General features: G+C 54.3%; 3 protein-coding genes across 5 annotated transcripts; 2 read left to right on the top strand and 1 right to left on the bottom strand.

Moving 5' to 3' along the window:
- The first annotated feature begins 1,262 nt into the window (after window positions 1–1,262).
- PPT2 (palmitoyl-protein thioesterase 2) lies at window positions 1,263–7,910 on the top strand. The gene is made up of 8 exons (XM_079713325.1): window positions 1,263–1,456; window positions 1,702–1,855; window positions 2,321–2,416; window positions 2,507–2,614; window positions 3,413–3,496; window positions 3,616–3,700; window positions 7,381–7,435; window positions 7,616–7,910. The coding sequence occupies exons 1-8, from the start codon at window positions 1,271–1,273 to the stop codon at window positions 7,757–7,759; spliced, it is 912 nt and encodes a 303-aa protein (XP_079569451.1). The 5' UTR covers window positions 1,263–1,270; the 3' UTR covers window positions 7,760–7,910.
- Window positions 7,911–9,940: 2,030 nt separating this feature from the next.
- On the top strand, window positions 9,941–12,676 carry EGFL8 (EGF like domain multiple 8; the record flags this gene model as incomplete). Its single annotated transcript, XM_079713555.1, has 8 exons — window positions 9,941–10,041; window positions 10,255–10,377; window positions 10,485–10,597; window positions 10,698–10,793; window positions 10,885–11,055; window positions 11,146–11,225; window positions 11,303–11,456; window positions 11,758–12,676. 8 exons carry the CDS (start codon window positions 9,941–9,943, stop codon window positions 11,805–11,807), a joined length of 888 nt encoding a protein of 295 aa, XP_079569681.1. The 3' UTR covers window positions 11,808–12,676.
- Window positions 12,677–13,109: 433 nt separating this feature from the next.
- AGPAT1 (1-acylglycerol-3-phosphate O-acyltransferase 1) lies at window positions 13,110–15,282 on the bottom strand (the record flags this gene model as incomplete). 3 transcript variants are annotated; one of them, XM_079712872.1, is made up of 6 exons in its annotated part: window positions 13,110–13,294; window positions 13,817–13,889; window positions 14,004–14,099; window positions 14,255–14,430; window positions 14,724–14,857; window positions 15,086–15,282. In XM_079712872.1, 6 exons carry the CDS (start codon window positions 15,271–15,273, stop codon window positions 13,110–13,112), a joined length of 852 nt encoding a protein of 283 aa, XP_079568998.1. The 3 variants fall into 3 exon arrangements, with proteins under 3 accessions (XP_079568998.1, XP_079569000.1, XP_079568999.1); XM_079712873.1 differs by having other exon boundaries at window positions 13,237–13,283; window positions 15,086–15,273; XM_079712874.1 differs by lacking the exon at window positions 14,255–14,430 and having other exon boundaries at window positions 14,803–14,857; window positions 15,086–15,273.
- Window positions 15,283–21,186: the final 5,904 nt, after the last annotated feature.

The following is a 21,186-nucleotide window of genomic DNA, read 5'->3' as shown; positions in this document are numbered from 1 at the left end:
GTATCAGTAGGGGTCACAGGTAGAGAGGTGCGGGACCCCTGGAGTTCAGAAGTCCAGACCGGGTGGGAAGGTCTGAGTAAGGAGCCGCCCACAAGGAGCTCCAAGTTCAGGGCGGGGTTGTGGAGTCACTCCGGTGGAAAGACTCATCCGAAAGCAAAAGAGCCTGAGTCAGCGCTGCCCTAGGGGCCCTCCGCCCCTGGGGGGCGGGGGTGTGTCACAGATGGGCCCCGGAGTAGAGTAGGGCAGAAGAAACTGGGCCAAGCTGCACTTTTACCTCGAGGGGCCTCGAGGGCTCTCCGTGTCTCTGGAAACAAGGGCACTACAAGCACTTCAGGATGAAGAGTTGTAAGACGCAGATCCGGCGCGGGCGGGAGGGAATGGGTTAGGAGTAGGGTCCGCCTGGGCTACCTTCAGCCCTCATCAGACGGACGACGAAATGCGAAGGACTGCCTTTCCCCAGTCTGTTCTCCCAGCGCCTCCCTGGGGAAAGAGAACTCCGTGTTCCGTTGCGGAGCCGGACGCCTGAATTGGGAAGTAGGGCGAATCAAGGCCGGGAAATGGGACCCTTGGGTCGCTGCTGCCGCAGGGACTGAAGAGGCATTCTCTCAATTACCAGGACATGTTTGCTGCTTCTGCCTCTCCCCGCCGGTCTAAGTGGATCGCTCCACCTATTTCCTCCCCCGCTCTTTGGGCGCAATGGATTGTTCCATTACCCCTCCAGTCTCGGGCCTGCGTTGCGGGGGACACTGGCACGGTTGGTAGGGAAAGCCCCGGACGTGACGGCTGAGTGCGACCCTGAGCAGCCTCCCTTCTCCCATCCGTCATTCCCCTGCGCGCGTTCTCCTTACACCCTTCCCCTCCCCCACGTGGGTTCCAAGCTGCAGGGAAGTAAACAGCGAGCAGAGCGAGGCTCACGGACCCAGGCCAGGTGGGACTTTGCACTCTCCCGGGGTCCTGCGCTGCTGCTCAGGGGTCCTTCTTGCAAAACCCCTGTCTTGCATGGCTGGGATGATGCATTAGGAAGATGCTGGCCTGGGGACAGAGTCCCCGCTGAGTTGGGGGCGGGGCTTGGGTGAGCGTCAGTGCGTCTACAATGTGGTTGGGGGGTGTGTTTGTGGGGAGAGGACCGGAGTAAAAGTAAAATATTTTGTGACAAGGACCTGGTGTGGGAACGGGCAGGGGAGGCTTGATTGCCGGCGATGTGTTCGGAAGGCAGGGGGTGTTGTCATCTCTCTCACAGGCCCTCATCGCCCCCTTCTCAGGCGGGAGCATGCTGGGGCTCCCGGGGCTGCGGCTCCCCCCGGCGGGGTTCCTGCTCCTGTTGCCATTCCTGCTGCTGCTGCTGCTTCCCGCAACCCCCGCGCCCCATCGGGCTTCCTACAAGCCGGTCATCGTGGTGCATGGGCTCTTTGACAGCTCGTACAGCTTCCGCCACCTGCTGGAATACATCAACGAGGTCTGGCGGGGGACCGCCGGTTGTGGGGCGTTGGTGGCGTCTGCAGAGGCTGGGGAAGGAGAATGGGGAACTGAATGCTGGGCCTGCCAACTTCCTCGGGGAGCTGGTGCTGGTGTGGGGAAAGTCTGGGGACGAGAGATCCTTGGTTCTAGCAGGGCACAATAGGCATGTGGGCGCTGGCCAGGGGGCGGTGTGGAGGGGCTTCATCGTCCATCCCCGGTTGGGGCATTGCCCCCTTCCCACAGACACACCCTGGGACTGTGGTGACAGTGCTCGATCTCTTCGATGGGAGAGAGAGTTTGCGGCCCCTGTGGGAACAGGTGCAAGGGTTCCGAGAGGCTGTGGCCCCCATCATGGCAAAGGCCCCTCAAGGGGTGCATCTCATCTGCTACTCGCAGGGTAGGCAACTTCCCCCACCCCAGCTCCTAAGCCCTATCTGAGGCTTGATCCTTATCTGAGGGACACTGCCTAGTGTTCCATTTTTTGAGCCACATTGCTTCAGCCAGAGCCCTGATACTTGAGCCCTCCTTTTCTGACTTTCCTCAGTACCTGGGTCTTATCTCTGTGTGTGTCCTGAGTGGGAGGGAGGCTCCCTGCACTGCTGCCCCTTTCTTTGCCCATTACCCATGGTTCTTGGACAGAAAAGGTAGTGGGACAGTAAAAAGCACCCCACAGTTAGTCGGGACACCCAGTATCGAATTCGGGTTCTGTCACTTACATGACATGGATGTTTTGACACAGGGTGTGTGCCTTCTCTGGGCTTCAGTTTCCTTTAGGTACACTGTGTGTGTGGGGGTGCGGACGGGGGGCAGTGTTGGCCCGGCTGTCCCTAAGTCCCTGCCCAATGTGGTGTTCTGCCTGCAGGGGGCCTGGTATGCCGGGCACTGCTGTCTGTGATGGATGAACACAATGTGGATTCTTTCATCTCTCTCTCCTCTCCACAGATGGGACAGTATGGAGGTGAGTGGGCACTGTGGGCTCCATAGGGGGGGACCCTGAGTCTTGAGGGCACAAGCTTGGAGCCACCTGGCACTGCTGTTCTCTTGCCAGACACGGACTATTTGAAGTGGCTGTTCCCCACCTCCATGAGGTCTAACCTCTACCGCATCTGCTATAGCCCCTGGGGCCAGGAATTCTCCATCTGCAACTACTGGCATGGTGAGTAGGACATGCCAAACTGGGGCCTCCATGGAAAGGGCATCCTGGAGGATAGGGCCTGCTGCTCCCACCTCTACCATAACCAACAGCAATGATAATGATAACTTAACAGTTATTGAGCACTTACTATGTGAACAGGCACTGTTCAAAATGCTTTATGTGGATCACCTTATTTGCCTTAGAGAGTATAGCCTGCTGCAGGGGTTGGCTGACTGTATCCTTAAAGGGCCAGATAGTAAATATTTTGAGTTTTGCAGGCCGTACAGTCTCTGTCACAACCACTCAGTTCTGCCACAGTCATGTGAAAGCAGCCATATATCGTATGTAAATGAATGAGTGTGTCTGTGTTGGCAATAAAATTTATTTACAGAAACAAGCAGTGAACTGGATTTGGCTAATGAGTCATAGTTTGCAAACGCCTGGTATAGCTTTTAAGACCATGGATGCTGCTGGGTCCAGACTGCTTGGGTTTGAAGCCTGGCCCTGCGGCATGACTTTGGGCAAGTTACTCAACCTTCCTGTGACTCAGTTTTCCTCATCTGTATAATGATATAGTACATACCTTATAGGGTGGTTATGAGGATTAAATAAAGTAATGAATGTAAGGTACTTTGAACAGTATCTGGCTCATAGTGTTAGAAAAAGGTGTTTGCTATTATGTTTACAATTATCATGGCTACTATTATATTACTATTCACCTTGTCTATTACTTTAGCCTCCTGATTGGTCTTCCAGCCTCTGGTCTTGCCTCTTCTCCCTGCTTCTCTGACAACCTTTCTAACTGCTGTTTGTACCCAGACCCCCACCATGATGACTTGTACCTCAATGCCAGCAGCTTCCTGGCCCTGATCAATGGGGAAAGAGACCATCCCAATGCCACTGGTAAGACCCCAGGCTCCTACCCTGGTCCCATTTTCTGCTTCTCTGACCCCCCGTGTTCCCCTCTCCAACCTGGCCTGACCCCTGTGACTGACTCAGGCTCTCTTCTTCCCACCCTGCAGCTTGGCGGAAGAACTTTCTTCGTGTGGGCCGCCTGGTGCTGATTGGGGGCCCTGATGATGGTGTCATTACCCCCTGGCAGTCCAGGTAATAAGGGACTGTGTGGCCTGAAGATTGGCTAAGGACACCCCAGCCCCCACCAATCTTTATCTCATTTCTAAAACTGGCCTGCTCCTTCCACTGTTCAGTTAATACCCCTACCCTCCACTCATCTTGTCACCCAAGACCAAAACCCGGGAGTCATCTCCTAGCCTCTTATATGTAGCCAGTCACTAAGCCCTGCTGACTCTACTAGGTAGAGTCTGCTTGCTCTCCCTCCCTACCAACCCCCCTTTGTAAAAACTTTTAACTTTGAAATATTTACAGATTTGTAGGAAGCTGCAAAGATAGTTTAGAGAGGTCCTGTGTATCCTTCACCCAGTTCCCCTCAATGGTTGTATCCTATGTAACTATAGCACAATATCAAAACCAGGAATATGACATTGGTACGTCTGTATAGTTCCATATGCCATGTCATCACATTTCCTACCACCTCCTTTACTTACCTGGACTTCTGTAATAGCCTCCAGCCTCGTCCCCTCTATCCTATTCCTCAGGAAAATCCATGGCTTCATGGCACTATGTGCCTGCCTTTGATCATCATAAGTGGTCTGAAATGTCACCTGATCTACTTTAGTCACTCAACAAATACTCTGTGTGCCTAGGCACTGTTCTGGGTCCTGGGGACGCAGTAGTAAATGAAAGAGAAGTCCATGGTGTTATGTAGCTTACATTCTTGTGGGGGAGACAGATAATAAATGTAAATCTGTATGCCAGGTGGTGATAAAATAAGGCAGGGGAAGGGATTACAGGATGGCCAGGGCCTATATTAGCTGGTGGCCAGAGAAGTCCTTCTGGAAGAGTTGCCATTTGAGCAGAGACTGAAGGAAGTGAGGGAAAGAGTTGTGCACCAAACTGGGGGAAGAACAACCCAGGGGAGAGGAGTAGCACCTGCAAAGGCCCTGGGGCAGGTCTGAGGAATAAGGAAGCCCATGTGGCTAGAGTGCAGGGAGCTATGGAGAGGGTGGGAGAGGAGGTGAAAGAGGTAGCAGGGAGCCAGTTACGGAGAGCCTTTGTGGGGCAAAGTAAGCACCACGCTTTTTTTCCTGAAATATACACAATATAAAATTTTACTTTTTTTTTTTTTTGGCGGTACACGGGCCTCTCACTGCTGTGGCCTCTCCCGTTGCGGAGCACAGGCTCCGGACGCGCAGGCTCAGCGGCCATGGCTCACGGGCCCAGCCGCTCTGCGGCATGTGGGATCTTCCCAGACTGGGGCACGAACCCGTGTCCCCTGCATCAGCAGGCGGACTCTCAACCACTGCACCACCAGGAAAGCCCTTACCATTTTTGAATGTATAGTTCGGTGGCATCAAGTCCATTCACATTCTTGTGTAAGCATCACCACTATTTATCTCCAGAACCTTTTTTTCCTTCCCAAACTGAAACCCCAAGCCCTTTACAGAATGGTAACTCCCTCATCCCTGCCGCTCCCTGGCCCCTGGCAACCATGGCCCTTGATTTTTGAAAATTCTGAGTGAGACGGGAACACATTGGAAGGTTTTAAGTGAATGAGTAACATGCCTTATAATAGTTAGAGGTTGGATTTATTTTTATCTCATGTCAAACAATCCTATGAAGATAATAATGGCTCAAGGTTATATAGCACCTTTGATGTCCCAAAGCATTATTCTAAGTACTTTTCAAATAAAGCTCATTTCATTCTCACAACAACCCTATAGGGTAATTACTATTATCCTCTTTTGACATATAAGGAAACTTAAGTACAAAGAGATTAAATAACCTGCCTACATTCATAGAGTTAGTAAGTGAAGTCAGGCTGTCTGACTTAACCACAATGTTTTGCTTCCTCTCTACAAAGGAGGTATTCTTATACAGGGCAAAGAAGATAAGCAACATGATCAACCACACACAGTGGGGAGTGTGTGGCAGAGCTGAAGTTTAAATCCAGGTCTTTGTGCCCCTACTGCTTTCCTACCGTGTGAAATCCAGCCCTTCAACAAGGCCTCCAGGCCTCCAACTCAGCACCCCCTGCACCCAGCTGTGCCTTACCTCTGTGCTGCTCTTGCTGTTCCATTTGCCTGGGACAGCCTTCCTTAGTCCAGGGTAATCGCTGGGAAGCCTTTGTTGATGCTCTAAAACTAGGGTAGTAGCCTCTCCTCTTTGCTCCCATAGCCCATATTGGCATTTGTTCAGTTATTTATGGCCTGTGTCCACTCAGTGCCCATGCCAGTTAAATATTCTTTTTTTTTTTTTTTTTTTTTTTTGCGGTACGCGGGCCTCTCACTATTGTGGCTTCTCCCGTTGTGGAGCACAGGCTCAGCGGCCATGGCTCACGGGCCCAGCCGCTCCGCGGCATGTGGGATCTTCCCCGACCGGGGCACGAACCCGTGTCCCCTGCATCGGCAGGCAGACTCTCAACCACTGCGCCACCAGGGAAGCCCTAAATATTCTTAATTTTAAAAAATTTAAGAGCTTTTTTTTGTTTTGTTTTTGCGGTACGCGGGCCTCTCACTGCTGCGGCCTCTCCCATTGCGGAGCACAGGCTCCGGACACGCAGGCTCAGCGGCCATGGCTCACGGGCCCAGCCGCTCCGCAGCACGTGGGATCTTCCCGGACCGGGGCACGAACCCGTGTCCCCTGCATCGGCAGGTGGACTCTCAACCACTGCGCCACCAGGGAAGCCCAAGAACTTTTTATTTTGAAATAATTTCATACTCAAGAAATTACCAAAGTAGTACAAAGCAATCTTGTATACTCTTCACCTAGATTTCCCAAATGTTAACATCTTACCGAGCTTACCTTAGCATCCTCTCTCTCTCCCTCCCTCTCTCTCTCTCTCCATATATATATATATATACACACACATATATATGTACAGAGTATGTGTGTGAACCATTTGAGAGCAGGTTGCATGATATCTCTTCACCCTTGAAAACTTCAGTATGTCAGTGTCTATTTTCTATGTACAGGACATTCTTTTACATATCCACAATACAATGATCAAAATCGGGAAATTAACATTGATACAGTACTCTGTAGACCTCATTCAAATTTTCCCAGTTGTCCTTATAGAAAAAATCCAGTGCAAGATCCAACCCAGGATCCCGTGTTGCATTTAGTTGTCATGTCTCTTTAGTCTCTCTCTCTTTTTTTTTTTTGCGGTACGTGGGGCTCTCACTGTTGTGGCCTCTCCCGTTGCGGAGCACAGGCTCCAGACGCGCAGGCTCAGCGGCCATGGCTCACGGGCCCAGCCGCTCCGCGGCGTGTGGGATCTTGCCGGACCGGGCACGAACCTGTGTCCCCTGCATCGGCAGGCGGACTCTCAACCGCTGCGCCACCAGGGGAGCCCTCTTTAGTCTCTTTTAATCCGGAATACTTCCTTGGTCTTTGTACACGACGTTGATATTTTTGAAGCGTGTGAGCCAGCTGTTTTATAGAATGTCCCTCAGTTTGGCTTTGTTGGCTATTTCCTCATGATTAGATTCAGATTATGCATTTTTGATGGGAATTCTGCAGAAGTGATGCTGTACCCTCAGTGCATCACCTCATGAGGTACATGATACTCAGTTAAGTATTGGTATCTTGAGTGTCCTCCCTGCTGCTTGTGTGCTCAACAGGCCGTGAGTTCCTGAAGGACCCTAGCCCACCTTGATTTTCTCCAGCTCTCCTGATAACCTCCCCCTTACCCCCCAATCTTTTTGTAGCTTCTTTGGTTTCTATGATGCAAATGAGACGGTCTTGGAGATGGAGGAGCAACTGGTGAGTTCGTTGGAATTACTTGCCCTCTCTGCGCGCACTGTCCCAGCTGTCCGTGGCTCTCTCTGCCACTGACACGGGAGTTGAAAGGTTCACCCTGTGGGGAGGGGGTCTGGGACACCAGCAGGAACTTACTTTGTCCTCCCTATGTCTTTCTACCATGCCCCTTTGCCCACCTTGAAGGTTTATCTGCGGGATTCTTTTGGGTTGAAGACTCTCCTGGCTCGGGGGGCCATAGTGAGGTGTCCAATGGCTGGGATCTCCCACACGGCCTGGCACTCCAACCGTACCCTTTATGAGACCTGCATTGAACCTTGGCTCTCCTGAGGGATCCCTCAGGAACTCCCCAGCCCAGAGACCAAGTGGTAGCCTTGGATGTCAGGCCCTGGTGTGCCCGTGACCACCTCATCGCTCCCCCACTGCCCCCACCAACCAGGGCTCCCAGGGCCCCTTCCTCCGCTCCTCTGTGAAAGGCAAATCCTGGTTTCCGCCATCTCGTGTCCTCTCGTTTGGGGCTCGCTGCGAGCTCCCCCATCCTCTTAAGGCCAAGCTTGGGAAGTGAGAAGCCAGGTTTACTCGTGGCCGCTCCTCGACTCTGGCTGGAGACGCAGAACCCAGCCCCTGCCCACCACAGGGGTCTCCTTCCAGGCCACTCAGGACATTTTTAGCTTCTGTTTTCCCCATGTTCCCTGTTCGTCTGAACTCCCAAACCCCAGGAAGGACCACCCATAGAGTGGGGTTCTGAGGCTCCCCTATGGGGACATTTCCGTTCTTGAAGTGTCAGTGTTGGGGAATATCTGTGGCCCATGAGGCCCATCTCAGGTTTGGGGATCCCCCAGTCCCTATGTTCAGTATTGGGGTGCCCTTGGGGAGCTCAGTTTCTTTGAGGCTCCAGCCCCTCTTTTAGCTACCCTTGAATGGGTGTTACCCCTGTATTTATGGAAATAAAGATCCATTTACTCAGTTTGGCTTGACTCATTTGCAGGTGAGGGAGACCTGGCTCCCCAAGGAGGGTGGGGATGGAGAGCCTGAGGCCCGGGTGCCCGGATGCCTGGTCTGGGGTGGGACCCCCTTGGTGTTTCCGCTCTCTCAATGCCCATTCTGTGTGGGTTCCTGATTCTCTGCGGGTTCTTTCCTGCTGAGGACAATTCTCTTCCTGTCCCAGCCTGTGATTGGGGGCTGAGCCCAGGGCTCTAGTGGTTTGGGCCCCAGCCTCATGGGTGGAATGCGCCAGCCACCCCCAGGCTAGACGAGGGGGCTAAGGGTCAGGGTAGGCATTTGTTGTGCCCCTTTTTGACCTTTGTAGGCCAGAGCTGGGTGAGGGGCTGGACAATGAGCCTCCTCTTCCCTGAAAGAAGGAATCTTGGTGGAGACAATAAGGCCCTGTCTGCTCTGGCATGGGGGGTGGTGGCTGACTCAACTTTGCATACCCCCCACCAGGCCCTAACAAATGTCATCAAGAAATGGGGGCAATTTTCCCTTTACTGCCCTGGGCAGTCCCCACCACACCCGTCTTTCTTTCCTCATCTGATCTTGCCTTTTCTCCCATGACTTGACCCCACTTTGTTCTCTGCCAGCTCTGCCTTTTCCTGCCCCTCAGTTCTTCCCTAGTCTGTGTTGGGTTGAAGGGTGGAGGGCAAGGGCCAGGGGTGCTGCTGGTGTTTAAAGCTGGTGGTCTCTGCTGCTTTGGGGGAGTTCCAAAAATAGGGGGCCTCATAGGGTTGAGAAGAGACTTCCAAGGGGCCCTTTGCTTGGCTGCGGGGGTGAAGGTAGTGGGATCTGGACCCCACTGAACTGACCAAGCTCCAGCTGTGGAGGAGGCTTGTGGGAGGGGGCAGGAATGGGAGGGCTCTGTCTGGCCCGCCCCTCCTCTCCTTTGCAGCCCGCGCAGCCCGCCCACCAGTCTGAGCTGCTGCTTCTGAGGCTGGTGGCCTGAAGTCTCCAGGAGAGGGGGAAAGACAGGTGGGGAGAGAACGTCAATGGGGAAAGACTGGGGGTCACTCAGAGTCTTAGAGTTGAGTGTGAGTTGGGTTGTTGTCTGAGTGAGGGGAGTGGGTCCAGGGTGTGTGTGGTGGTGTGGGTGCGTGAGGGTAGCAGGAATGTGTTGAAGGTGGGGTTTCCAGGTGTGTGGGTGTGTACAAGGCGTAAAGGGGTGTAATGGTGCACATCTGATATTTTGAAGGTAGGAGGATTAGGATGGAAGAGGGCGCGTCAGAGCCAGGAGGGTCATGAGGGGAGGTGGAGGGAGTGTGTCAGGCTGTGAGCTTGTAGGGTGCTGCATGGACCATGATGTGCTAAAGGAAGGGGGGTGTTAGTTAAATGTACCTGCAGGTGTAGACAATCCTGGTGGCTAGTGCAAGCGTGCAAATGAATGTCCTGCCCCACTTAAAGGGCACCAGCAGACTGCTCTTGGAAGGGTTGGAACTGGAGAAGTTAACAGGAGAGGGGAAGGGCCTCCACTAACCTCTTCTTGCCTGCAGCTGGCAGAGTCCGAAGTCAAGGAGAAACATGGGGTCCAGGGCTGAGCTGTGCACTGTCTTAGGCGGACTCTCATTCCTCCTGCTACTGATGACAGGCGAGGGGGCCAAGGGTGGATCCCTCAAAGAGAGGTGACAACAGAGGGGGCAGGGCCAGGGGTGAGGTCTTCATGAAAACTGCTGGGGCTGGGGCTTCACAGGTGGCAAAACAAAGTTTAGAATGGGGGGGAGGCTGTCATTTTTAGGGAGGGTGGGGCCTCAGTGGAGCCTGAAGGGAAGTGGGGCTCCTGGCTCCCCAGTGCCTGGCCCACTCAATGCCTCTCACTTTCCCCCGCATGGGTGCAGTCAGGGGGTCTGCTCCAAGCAGACGCTGGTGGTCCCACTCCGTTACAACGAGTCCTACAGCCAACCCGTATATAAGCCCTACTTGACTCTGTGCTCTGGAAGGCGTGTCTGCAGCACCTACAGGTGAGGGGTGGGGAGCCTGGGCTCTGGGGTCTCCCAAGAGGAACGAACCCCCCAAACCGGGACCAGGACCCATATGCCAATGTCCAGAGCCCGGCGCTGTGTTCCAGGACCACGTACCATGTGGCTTGGCGGGAGGTGAGCAGGGAGGTGCAGCAGACCCACGCCGTGTGCTGCCAGGGCTGGAAAAAGCGGCATCCCGGGGCGCTCACCTGTGATGAAGGTGAGGCTGGGTCTTCCCAGGCCTCGGGGGAGGTGCGCCCCGCCGGGCTGGAGAGCCAGGCCTTCCGCTCGGTTCTGAACCCCGCTTCCTGCGCCCGCAGCCATCTGCGCCAAGCCCTGCCAGAACGGAGGCGTCTGCGTCCGGCCAGACCAGTGCGAGTGCGCCCCGGGCTGGGGTGGGAAGCACTGTCACGTGGGTGAGTTGCCTCGCCCTCCCTCGGGGTGGCGCCAGGACCTCCCTACCCGCTGTGGCGCCCCCCTCAGCCCCCTCCTCTTTCCGGTGACTAGACGTGGATGAATGCAGGGCTGGCGTCACTCTCTGTTCGCACGGATGCCTCAATACAGCCGGCAGCTTCACCTGTGGCTGCCCACAGGGCCTGGTGCTGGGCCCGGACGGGCGCACTTGCGCAGAAGGGGCCCCCGAGTCCCCAACCAGTGCCAGCATCCTCAGCGTGGCCGGTGAGTGGGTGGGCGCGTGGGGCATGCGGAGGGCCGGACCAGGGGCGGGGCCCGGGCAGTGGTCACGCTCGGCTTGGTCCTTTGTCCCAGTTCGGGAGGCTGGACACGGTGAGCGTGCCCTGAGGCGGGAGATTCGCGAGCTGCGAGGGCGCCTGGAGCGGCTGGAGCAGGTGAGTGGAGATGCCTGGGGCCCAGTCTGGGTGGCAGACCCCACCCCCAACACCCTGAGGTGTCTCTTCCTTTGTAGTGGGCCAGTCAGGCTGGGGCCTGGGTCCGAGCAGTGCTGCCCATGCCCCCAGAAGAGCTGCAGCCCGAACAGGTGGCAGAGCTGTGGGGCCGAGGCGACAGGATCGAGTCTCTCAGTGACCAGGTTCTGCTGCTGGAGGAGAGGCTAGGTGCCTGTGAGTCCCCACGCCCCTCGCTGTGGGGACCCCCATCTCTCCCAACAGCTGCCCCCAGCTCTTGCAGACACCTTTTCCCAACTCAGTTTTCTCTTGTCCAAGATCTCTCCTCCTCCACTCACTCACCCCATACCTTCCCCAGATTTGCGCACTTTACCACCCCTTCTCCCGGTCTGTCTCCAACTTGGTGGTGCCACTCACTGGTGAGTGGGACTGTCAGTCCTTCAGTGTCCAGGGCCCGCTCCGGGCATCCGAGAAGTCCACAGTCAATGTGTCTGCCTGTCTCCTTGTCATTAACCAGGCTCCTGTGAGGACAACAGCCTGGGCCCAGGCCTCAATCGGCGGAGCTAAGGAGCCTCTGCAGAGCCCCTGCCCCACTAATTTATACAGAAACTGGACCCACTAATCCTCTGGGATTGGCCGGCTGGGGAGCTGCAGATAAGGCTATCTGCCACTAAGGAGCAATGCACAATGGAAACTTTGGAGAGCTGAAGAAAGGAGGAAGGCGGGTTGTCTTGGCCTGCCCCTGGGTCTTCCGGCTGGGGCAGAGGCCTGGATGAGAACCGCTTTTTTAACTCCTTAACAAACGCAGCCAGAAAAGTGCCCAGATCTCTCTCAATCTTTATTCTCGGTTTCTTGCTGTTATCCAGATAATTAATAAAAATCAACCACGCAAAACTGGGTCCCACCCTCTCCTTTTGCTCCCAGCCCACCTCCGTGGTTGTGAGCACAGGTCTGGGGTGGGAGGCAGGGAGTGGCTAATGCCACAGGGAGGAAATGAAAACTGGCTCAGAGAGGGGAAGCCTCAAAAGAAAGAGAAATAAATTAAAAGCCCTCCCATCCCCTCCAGCCAGGGTTCAGTTCCTTTCCCCAACTCCCCAGGGTGAAGTGAGTGCAGCACCTGATGTCTGCCTCTTCCCCTTGTGTCTGGTTAGAATGGTACAGCAGGGCTGTAGGGGGCTTGGTGGGGCCAGGACCACTGAACAGCTATACCCAGGGGATGAGGGGAAGCAGAAATGTGGCATCCAAGAGTGTGCTCAACCCTGGGCACTTGGACAAGGGCAGGGATGAGACCTCTGAGTGACAGAGTCCAGCCCCCACTGACAGGAGGCTCCACGGGAAGGAGGGAGAAGGTGCTGAGGAATGTTTCCAGGATGAGCCTGGGAGAAGTGTTCCAGGCATCAGCTTCCAGCCACAGCGTGAGGAGTCGTCCTCACAAATGGATGAGTCCACTGAATCCGTGGACATGGGAGTGAGAAATTGTTCCACAGAATGGATGAATCCACTGGCCAATGTGGGGTGGAGAGGTAGAGAAGACCACAAAGGAAGAGGGTCCACTGGGGACAGAATGGAGTGTTCCTACCCTTGTGTAGGCTGAACCGCTGAAGATGAGGGGGAGGCAACTGTCCCACAGACAGGATGGCACAGAAGGTGGGGTTCAGAGTGGAGCCCGCACCTAGGCAAGAGACCGTTGGGGAGCGGTGCTGGGAAGGGGGCAGGGAGCGGTGCTGTAACCACATTCACTTCAGAAGTTGAAGATTCCAAAGAAGAGAACAAGTGGGGAGAGGGGAAACGAGGAAGAGGGCTTGGCCCAGCTTCAGGCCCACTGGGCTGGTAGGTGTGGAGACGGTGGGGGGTAGGTGGGAAGGGAGCTCAGAGCTGGGCCTCGCTCACCCCTCCAGGCTTCTTCAGATAGTCACCACCACCCCTGCCATCAGTGGAGATTTCCCGGAAAACGGTGAGCATGGAGTGTCGGACTGTGTCGGCCAGAGCTGGGACGTCATCTGGTGTCAGCCCTTCTGTGGGCACTGGGGGCAGCACCCGTACCTGACATCGCCCTGGGAGGGGGGTGAGCACCATCACGGCCTGTGTACCGGGACTCTGCCCACAGGTGGAGCCTGGTTTCCGAGCTCTCCGGATACTTACTCCCCTCCTCAACCTTTCAGTTCTCTGCCGTGGACAGCTCCCCCTCAGCTTACCAGCTGCCACCTGTTCTCTGAGGCCCGACCACGCAAAGCCTTCCCCAGCCCCAGTCCAGACACCTCAGCACCCTGCCAGCCCCACTGTCTGGGTTTAGTGTTCACCGCCGAATGCTCTAACTGCACACACAGGCTTTATCGTTCCGGCTAGACAGTAATGGCCTCTCTTGGAGGGACCAAGTGTTGCCCCTCTAGCAGGGTATAGGGGGTGCTTAATAAATAATAAATACTTATTGGCTGATGTGGGGTCACATTAGATGATCCTGTGGACATCTCAGTGCTGACGCTGACTGAAGCTCCTGCCCCACGGGGATGTCCCGCTAGCCTCTCCCACGGCCCTTCTGGCCGCCCCCCCACCCCAGATCTGCACGGAGCCCTCACCTGAAGTGAAGCGGCGCTCCTTCTTGCAGTAGAAGTCTTGATAGGAGGACATGACTATGGGAACGATGGGAACCTGAGGGAGAGGAAAAGCGATCAGCCTTCTGAGGCCCCGGGGACCAGCCTCTGCCAGGAGAGGAAGGGGTGGTGGGGGCTTGAGGGTCAGCAGTGGACGGGAAGGAGTAATCACCTGGGCCTGCACTGCGAGGTGGAAGGCGCCACGTTTGAAGGGCAGCATGGAGCCATTGTGGTTTCTCGTGCCCTCAGGAAAAACCCAGACCCGCACCTGGGAAAGCAAGAGAGTCAAGGAAGACGCACATACGGAGGGATCAGAAAATGGCTGTGACGCTACAGTGGGACTTGTGAGGCCTGGTGGCCCTGCACGTCAGTTTGTTTACAACTGTTCTACTCCATAACCCCCGTTTCCCCAGGGTGACTCACATCCTGTGTGAGCAGGGTCTGGGCGACCTCAGACATGACACTGATGGCATCCCCAGTGCGCTTCCGGTCAATGAAGATGACTCCCGCCAGCCAGCAGGCCAGCCCGGCAGAGCCGGCCCACAGCAGCTCGCGCTTGGCAATGGGCACACAGCGGCCTGGCAGCACCTCCATCATCCCTAGGGCAGAGGTTGGGGGTGGGGTGAGGATACCTCACCCAGGTCATCACCCAGGGACTAGAGCTAAAGGAAGAGGCAGACCTGGGGGCGAGGGGTGGGGGAAGCCCCAGAAGGTAAGAAAAGGTGACGAAAGGTGTATGATCTTATGAGGGCGGCTCTACCCCAGGGAAAGAGGCCTGCAGAGGGAGCAAGGGGGCAACGCCCCGATGAGGGAGGGTTGAGGACCTCTAGGGGGAGGAGATCCCAGGGGGGGGACTGCAGGAGGATGGGCGTGGCTAGGGGAGGCTGCTCACCAAGCAGGTCGAGGGAGCTCTGGTGGTTGGAGACGACAACGTAGGGCTGTGAAGGAGGGAAGTGGTGCGCCCCTCGTACCTCCACTCGGATCCCGTACAGGTATTTGATGTGGAGCAGCATCAGACGCAAGATCCTGTGGAGGTTCCACACGGCAAGGGGTTCCTGTGGGACCTGCTGACGTCCACCTGCAGACCTCAGCCCCCCTCCCCCGGCCCCTGTCTTCCTGGGCATCTTTGCAGTCTTCTCCGCTTCCTTGCCCCTGGGCTCGCTCAGTGTCTCCTACACACTCAGTGCCCTCCCCAGCCACTGCCTGCTTCTGACCCTAAGGTTCCCTCATCACCCAAAACCCCTTGCCCCTCACTTCATGTTCTCGACGTTGCGTCCTCGCACGGCACACACAGGGATGGCGAGCACAGCCAGGAAGAGGATCCAGCCATTGTAGAAGGCCATCTTGAAGAAGTACTTGGCACTGGGGCTGCAGAACCACAGAGTGGGCAGCAGGAGGGAGAGCAGCAGCAGTAGAGTCCATACCCCTGGCCACAGCTCCATCCTGGTCACCTGCAGGGGACGGGGCGAAGGACACTGGGCCTGGTTCCTGGGCTGGGGGCGGGGCGGGCAAGGTGCAGAAGGGAGGGTTTGGGGGGGCTCTGGGGGCCAGGGCTCCCATTAAAACCTGTCCAGAAAGCCTCTCTCGGATGGGGGCGGTGGGGATGGGAGCTCAGGACTGTTCTCCCACCCCTCTCCCTGAAGGATCCAGATACGTTCAGACATGAGACACAAGGTACGGACATCCACAACTCACAGACCCATGACAACAACAGGACATTAATAATAGCTAATGCTTGTAGCTGGTAAGGATCTTATAATGGTCTATCCCTCTGCTGTCCAATATGGTAGCCACCAGCCACATATGGCAACTGAGCACTTGAAATGTGGCCTAGTCTGCATTGAGGGGTGCTTAGAGATATAAAATACACATCAGATTTCAAAGACTTTGAATGAAAAACAGAATGTAAAGTATCCCATTAATAATCTTTTGTATCGATTACATTGTGAAATTATAACCTTTTGGACATACTGGGTTCAATACACTAAAATTAATTTCACCCTGCTACTTTTACCTTTTTTATGTAGCTACCAGAAAATTAAAAATTACATATGTGGCTTGCATTACAGTTCTGTTGAACAGGGCTGGTCTATATACTATGTTAAGTCCTTAAATATGAAACACACGATTTACGTTTTAAAGGAGACAGACCCAGAAAGGTTAAAAAAACTTACTTGAGGTGATATGACTCCTAAGAGGCACTTCCTAGCTTAAAGCTAAGCAGCTTGTGCTCCTAACCACTTGGTTATGCTGCTGCCTGTACATATACACACAAGTGCACACACAGCACGCAGCAGATACAGTGGAAATGACAAAACAGACATCCTCCAGGGGCTGACTGGCAAGAATAAAGGCTGTGTCACTAACGCAAACTCAGACACACACAGTCATACAAAGACTGACCTGTTCACACATATACGCAAATTTACAATCACACCCATGACCGATAAGGGATGGTAAATTCATACCCAGTAAAACCCCTCTCCACCCAGGCAGGCTCCCTGTTCCCAGATAAACCCATGCACATACCTCTATTAATCCTGCTTCCACAAACAGGCAAACAAATCCCACCACCCACTTCCCTCTCTCCCAGCAACACTGCAGGCAATGTGGTCAGACATGCAGTGTGTAAGGCGTCACCAAGCGAAAAAAGGAGGGCAGAGAGTAAAAGGGTCATTACACCACCTGCCCTGGGAGAGGAAAGAGCTCAGGAGGAAGAGGCACAGGCATGCGGAATCTGCTCTTCAGGCTCTTCCTCCTTCCTCCACTCTGCCCCACGGTCTGGGGCAGGGTCACAGTTCACACAAATGGTGTTCAGGCAAATATCTGTCACTTGTATTAAGGCCAAAGGCACGCCCTTCCAATGACAGAAGGGCTGTGCTCCAAGGTAAGTCCATTGCCAAGGGTGAATGTAACAGGTGGTAGAGGAAATGGGACTCTGCCAGCTCTAGGACAATAGGCTTTCTGAGTTGCTTCATCCTACTGCCCCCGCGAGGTGGAACAAGCGCGTCTCCCCTGGACTATCTGCAACAGGCTCCTAACTCTTCCCCTTCGATCCATCTTCCACATGGCAACCACAGATGTTTCTGTGACACAAACTTGAGCATCCCTCTTGCCCAAAGGCCCTTCTTGACAAGTTAACTTCTGCCTACACCTTTGGCCACATCCCTGCAAATGCCTTTTCGCTCTAGTCAAACTGATTTACTTCAGTTCCTCAGACACACCATTATCTTTCACGCTTCTGTGCCATGAACATGCTGTTCTCTTTGGCTGCAATGTTCTTCACTTGCCTTACACAGTTCAGTGTCACTTTTTGGAGGTCTTCCTGAACCCCTCCAGGCCTGTGTTTTCATTACACTTTTACCTTGATCACTGATTCTCCAAGTGCGGAAAAATAAATTCTTGGACCTCACCCCAGATTATTGAATCAGAAATTTAGGCCGTTGGGCCCATGAACCTGTATATTATTTTAAACAAGCCATCCAGGTGAGTCTGATGTGCACATAAGTTTGAGAACCACCCATCTTGACACTAGACAGGGTGTAACCCCTTGAGGTTATCTTTGTTTCCCTCCCTAACGTGTAAGCAGCTTGAGGACAGAGATTGTCTTATTCCCAATGCCCAGGACAGAAGGAAGCAGAGAAGACGCTCAATAAACATTTGCTGAACAGATTATAAGGCTGTGTACATACCCACATAGCCATAATTAACGAGACAACAGTTCTGAACACCAATCAGATAGCTACCCTCTTGAGGACTATTAACTAGGAAAAGAAAAGCCACCAAGAAAGCAATGAACACACCAGGCCTAACGGTAACCTACTCTGGATATACATACACAATACAGGGTCACGGTGAAGGCAGAGTGACAGCAATCTAGACAAGATGGCACATACAATCTTGCACACAAGAGAAGCATACAGAAAGGGGATTGACATGCCACAGGGGAAAGATGCCGCTGTCATCAAATACATGCCAACAGTGCAAAGGGCGGGGGACAGATAATGTACATGGCAGAGCTGACGCTGTGCTATGCATTGAGCTCCATGGACACAGACTGTTCACAGGCACCAGATGTAATGTGTATGAAGAGACACAGGCCAGCGGGGTCAGCAAGGTAAGGCATATGGGGATGGTTCTTTAGGGACATGGAGGCCCAGTTACCTTTTTCTCTAATATGTGACATTAAGTGACTCTCTCCAGAGCAGGGATGTCCGAGGATTTATAACCATAATGGAGTGCCAAGTGAGTTAATGAGCATACGGCTCACAAAGTATATTGGCAATAAAATTATAAAATAAACAGTATATGTAACCAGAAGCACACAAGCTGTGAACGTGTCACATCAGCACATTATGCGAAGGGGCACACATGTGTGCGGTGTGAACTGGGATTGGGAAAACACATGCAATAAACAGGCCAATCCGATCACAACATGAGTGTGCGCTAGTCGCTAAGCCACGAGATCCCACACACGAAGATGACTGCATATGGTGGGACTATGCACGTAACCTGTGAGCCCGAACAAAATAAGGTATGACCTCTACATGCTAAAGTAAACATGCAAAGTAAACATAAGATGTGCAAGAAACATGAAACCACATAACAGATGCAACAGATGAGAACACACACATGTGAACACATCAAGACTGGACATGAGACACGGACATAAGATATGAGAACAGGCAATTCTGATGGAAGATAACACATCTTTTCTCCACAACCCATGGAGAGCACAGGACAAACTGGCCGCACACGAGCCATTAAACACATCAAAGGCACACCCACTCAATGTAGAAAACATGGCCCCCCACAAGGCATCTGTATGTCAGTAAGGGTCGAACACAGCATGGAAGGCCCCTGAGAAACAAGAGGTCCTGTGCCTTGAGAGAAACAGGTGTCTCAGGGCATCCCTAGGAAGCAAATTCTGCTGGGGAAAGGAGGGCACTAAACTGCCTTCTGCCTGCCACTACCCCCCAAGGGTCACGTGGGGCCAAAGGGCAAGAAAAGGAACTGGGGAAGGTGTTGGGGCTTTCCTCTCCCAGATTCCCTGTCCACACCCCCATCTCAAGTTCACAGGGTCTCTCTCCATCTCTCCTCCCTCACGTCTCTTCCATCCTTCCTCCCTCTCAGGCCCCCTCTCCCTTCCCCAGCAACCCTCTCCCAAGTCGGCCCGTATCCTTTCCCCACCAAGCCTCTCCACAGCCCACCCTCCCAGGCCCAATCTTTCCCCCTCCCCTCCTCCACATCCCTTTTAGCCCCCTCCTCCCTCCTCCTCCCATCCCTTTCCTGCCCCCACCTCAGTGGGGTGGGGGGCCTGGGGGGCTGGCCCCCTCCCCGGCCAGGATGCGGCAGCGGTGGTGGCGGGTGGCTGTGTCTCTGCCTCAGTCGGGGTGTCGGTGCCAAGGGGGCGACAGGATTTGGGGGTGTCCTAGCCCCGGCCGATGGAGGGGAGGTGAGAGTGGGAGGCTGGGCCCATAGCGGTAGGAATGGTGGGGGGTTGTCCCCCCAGCTCCCTCCCTCCCTCCCTCCCTTTCTGCTGTCTCTCTGAGGGCTGGGGCTGCTGCTGCCGCTATCCCCCGCCACCCCTCCCCACGCCCGCTGGTTTCCGGGGCTGGCCAGGAAGTAGGGGGCGGTGATGGGCGCCCTGTTTTGCCAATCGCCTCCCGGGGACCCAGGCATCTCCTCCCCACATCTTTCAGTCTCCTCTTGCTAGCTCCACCCCACGAGAGCTCAGCTGGACTCCGTCTCGGTCTCTCTGGCCTTTTCTGGCTCCAGCTGCATCTTCTTGTCTCCAACTTCCTTTCAGCACACATGGCTTGCGTGTCCCTTGGTGCTGTATTCCTTCCTTGGCCCGTTCCTTCTCATTCTCCATCAGCTCTCCTCTTATTGTCAACTTGTTTCTTTTCTTCTCCTTAACTCCCACATCTGCTGCTTATTCCCTCCAACTCCAACCCTTTTCCATCTCCCTCTTCCTGTTCCCCCATTCAAGTCCACATATGTATCAAGCACCTACTATATGCCAAGCTCTGAGTTCTTCACCTCTCTTCTTCTTCTCTCCAGGACTCCATCTCACCCCACCTCACCCTCCAGCCCTCTTGTCTGGTTTCTGCCCTTTGTCCCTGCCACTATCTCCCAGCAGTCCAGCTCCCTCCTCCACTGACCTCCTCCCACCCCCCACCCCTTCCTGGTCTTTGGAGAGACGGGACACTCTCAGGCCCTCTCCCTGCCCGTTTCCTTCTGTGATGTACTTTAACCTCAGTACCTTTTCTTTTCTAGTTTCTTCCTTCTTATCAGTCTCCTTACTCACCCAAGCTGAGACTACCCCTCTCCTCAACATAGAAAAAATGTGCTCTTCTTCCAGTGGAAACTGGGCATTAGGGTTGCTTTCTTGAAAAAAATAAGTGAGGAAGAATGCTGATTCCTCTGGGATAAGCATGCCTCCTTAATTCTGTAGTATGTACCTAGCTCTCCCTCCAGCCCCTGCTGCCCTCTCCCCCATACTCCCATCATCCCCTTATCAGGATCATTCCATCACTCCTCCCTTCTTGGTCTCCACTTCTGCCTCTCAATAGGGTTTCCCCCTAAACCTCTACACGCTTCCCGAACACTAACCTCCCCTGCCGTAGGCAGCTCCTAACTTCTCACCGTTCCTTACTGAGTCACGTGGGACCTTTTATCAGGATGTTGTTGAAGAACCCTCAGCTTGTGTCTGGCCACCAGCCCCACTGGACAGCTTTGTCCAGAAAGAGTTTACACGCCCTGAGGAACAAGATGTAAAGAACACTGGTAATGGGAGGACTGTTACCTAGTTCTGCTCCTTGAGCCACAGTGAGGGCCACTGACTGTAGAAAAGGCCCAAACTCGTACGAAAGGCCCAAACTCTGAAGCAGCTTGCCCAAGTCCCAGGGGTCCAGCCCAGGAGGAAGACCCCAGTTCTGCGGGGCACAGTACAAGAAGGAAGGGGCGGGCCTAACCCCTTTCCGCCGCGGGTCGCCTAAAAGGGGGTGGGTCTTGCCTCTTCACCCACTCACAAAGGGGTGGAGCTAGACCTTTTCTGCTCTGAAGGTTTAAAACGGTGTCTAGGGCAACTCTGTTCTACTCTGTGTCACATTAAAAAGGGGATGGGCCTTTACTTCATTTCTGCTTTGTAAATCACCTAAAGAGGGGCGGGCTGAGTCGTCCAGCCGAGGGAGATGGGTTAACACCAGCGCCGCAGATCGATGTTCGCACCATCCAAACGTCGGGCTAATCCCAGTTCTGCTCCCTTCTTCACCAAGAGGGAGGGGCGGACCCAAGTTCTGCTCTGTACGTCACCGAAGGAGGCCGGAGCCATTTTGAACCCTGCGACCCTA

Source organism: Hyperoodon ampullatus, assembly GCF_949752795.1.
Source record: "Hyperoodon ampullatus genome assembly, chromosome: 10".
In the NCBI taxonomy this organism is placed as follows: Eukaryota; Metazoa; Chordata; class Mammalia; order Artiodactyla; family Ziphiidae; genus Hyperoodon; species Hyperoodon ampullatus.
This window is presented reverse-complemented; position numbering and strand designations above follow the sequence as displayed.

Excerpts from the sequence above, each read along its gene's own strand:
- PPT2 (XM_079713325.1), top strand. The coding sequence starts at position 1,271 with ATGCTGGGGCTCCCGGGGCTGCGGCTCCCCCCGGCGGGGTTCCTGCTC. Across the intron at positions 2,417-2,506 it reads ACAGATGGGACAGTATGGAG|ACACGGACTATTTGAAGTGG; the intron begins GTGAGTGGGCAC and ends TTCTCTTGCCAG. Across the intron at positions 2,615-3,412 it reads CATCTGCAACTACTGGCATG|ACCCCCACCATGATGACTTG; the intron begins GTGAGTAGGACA and ends GTTTGTACCCAG.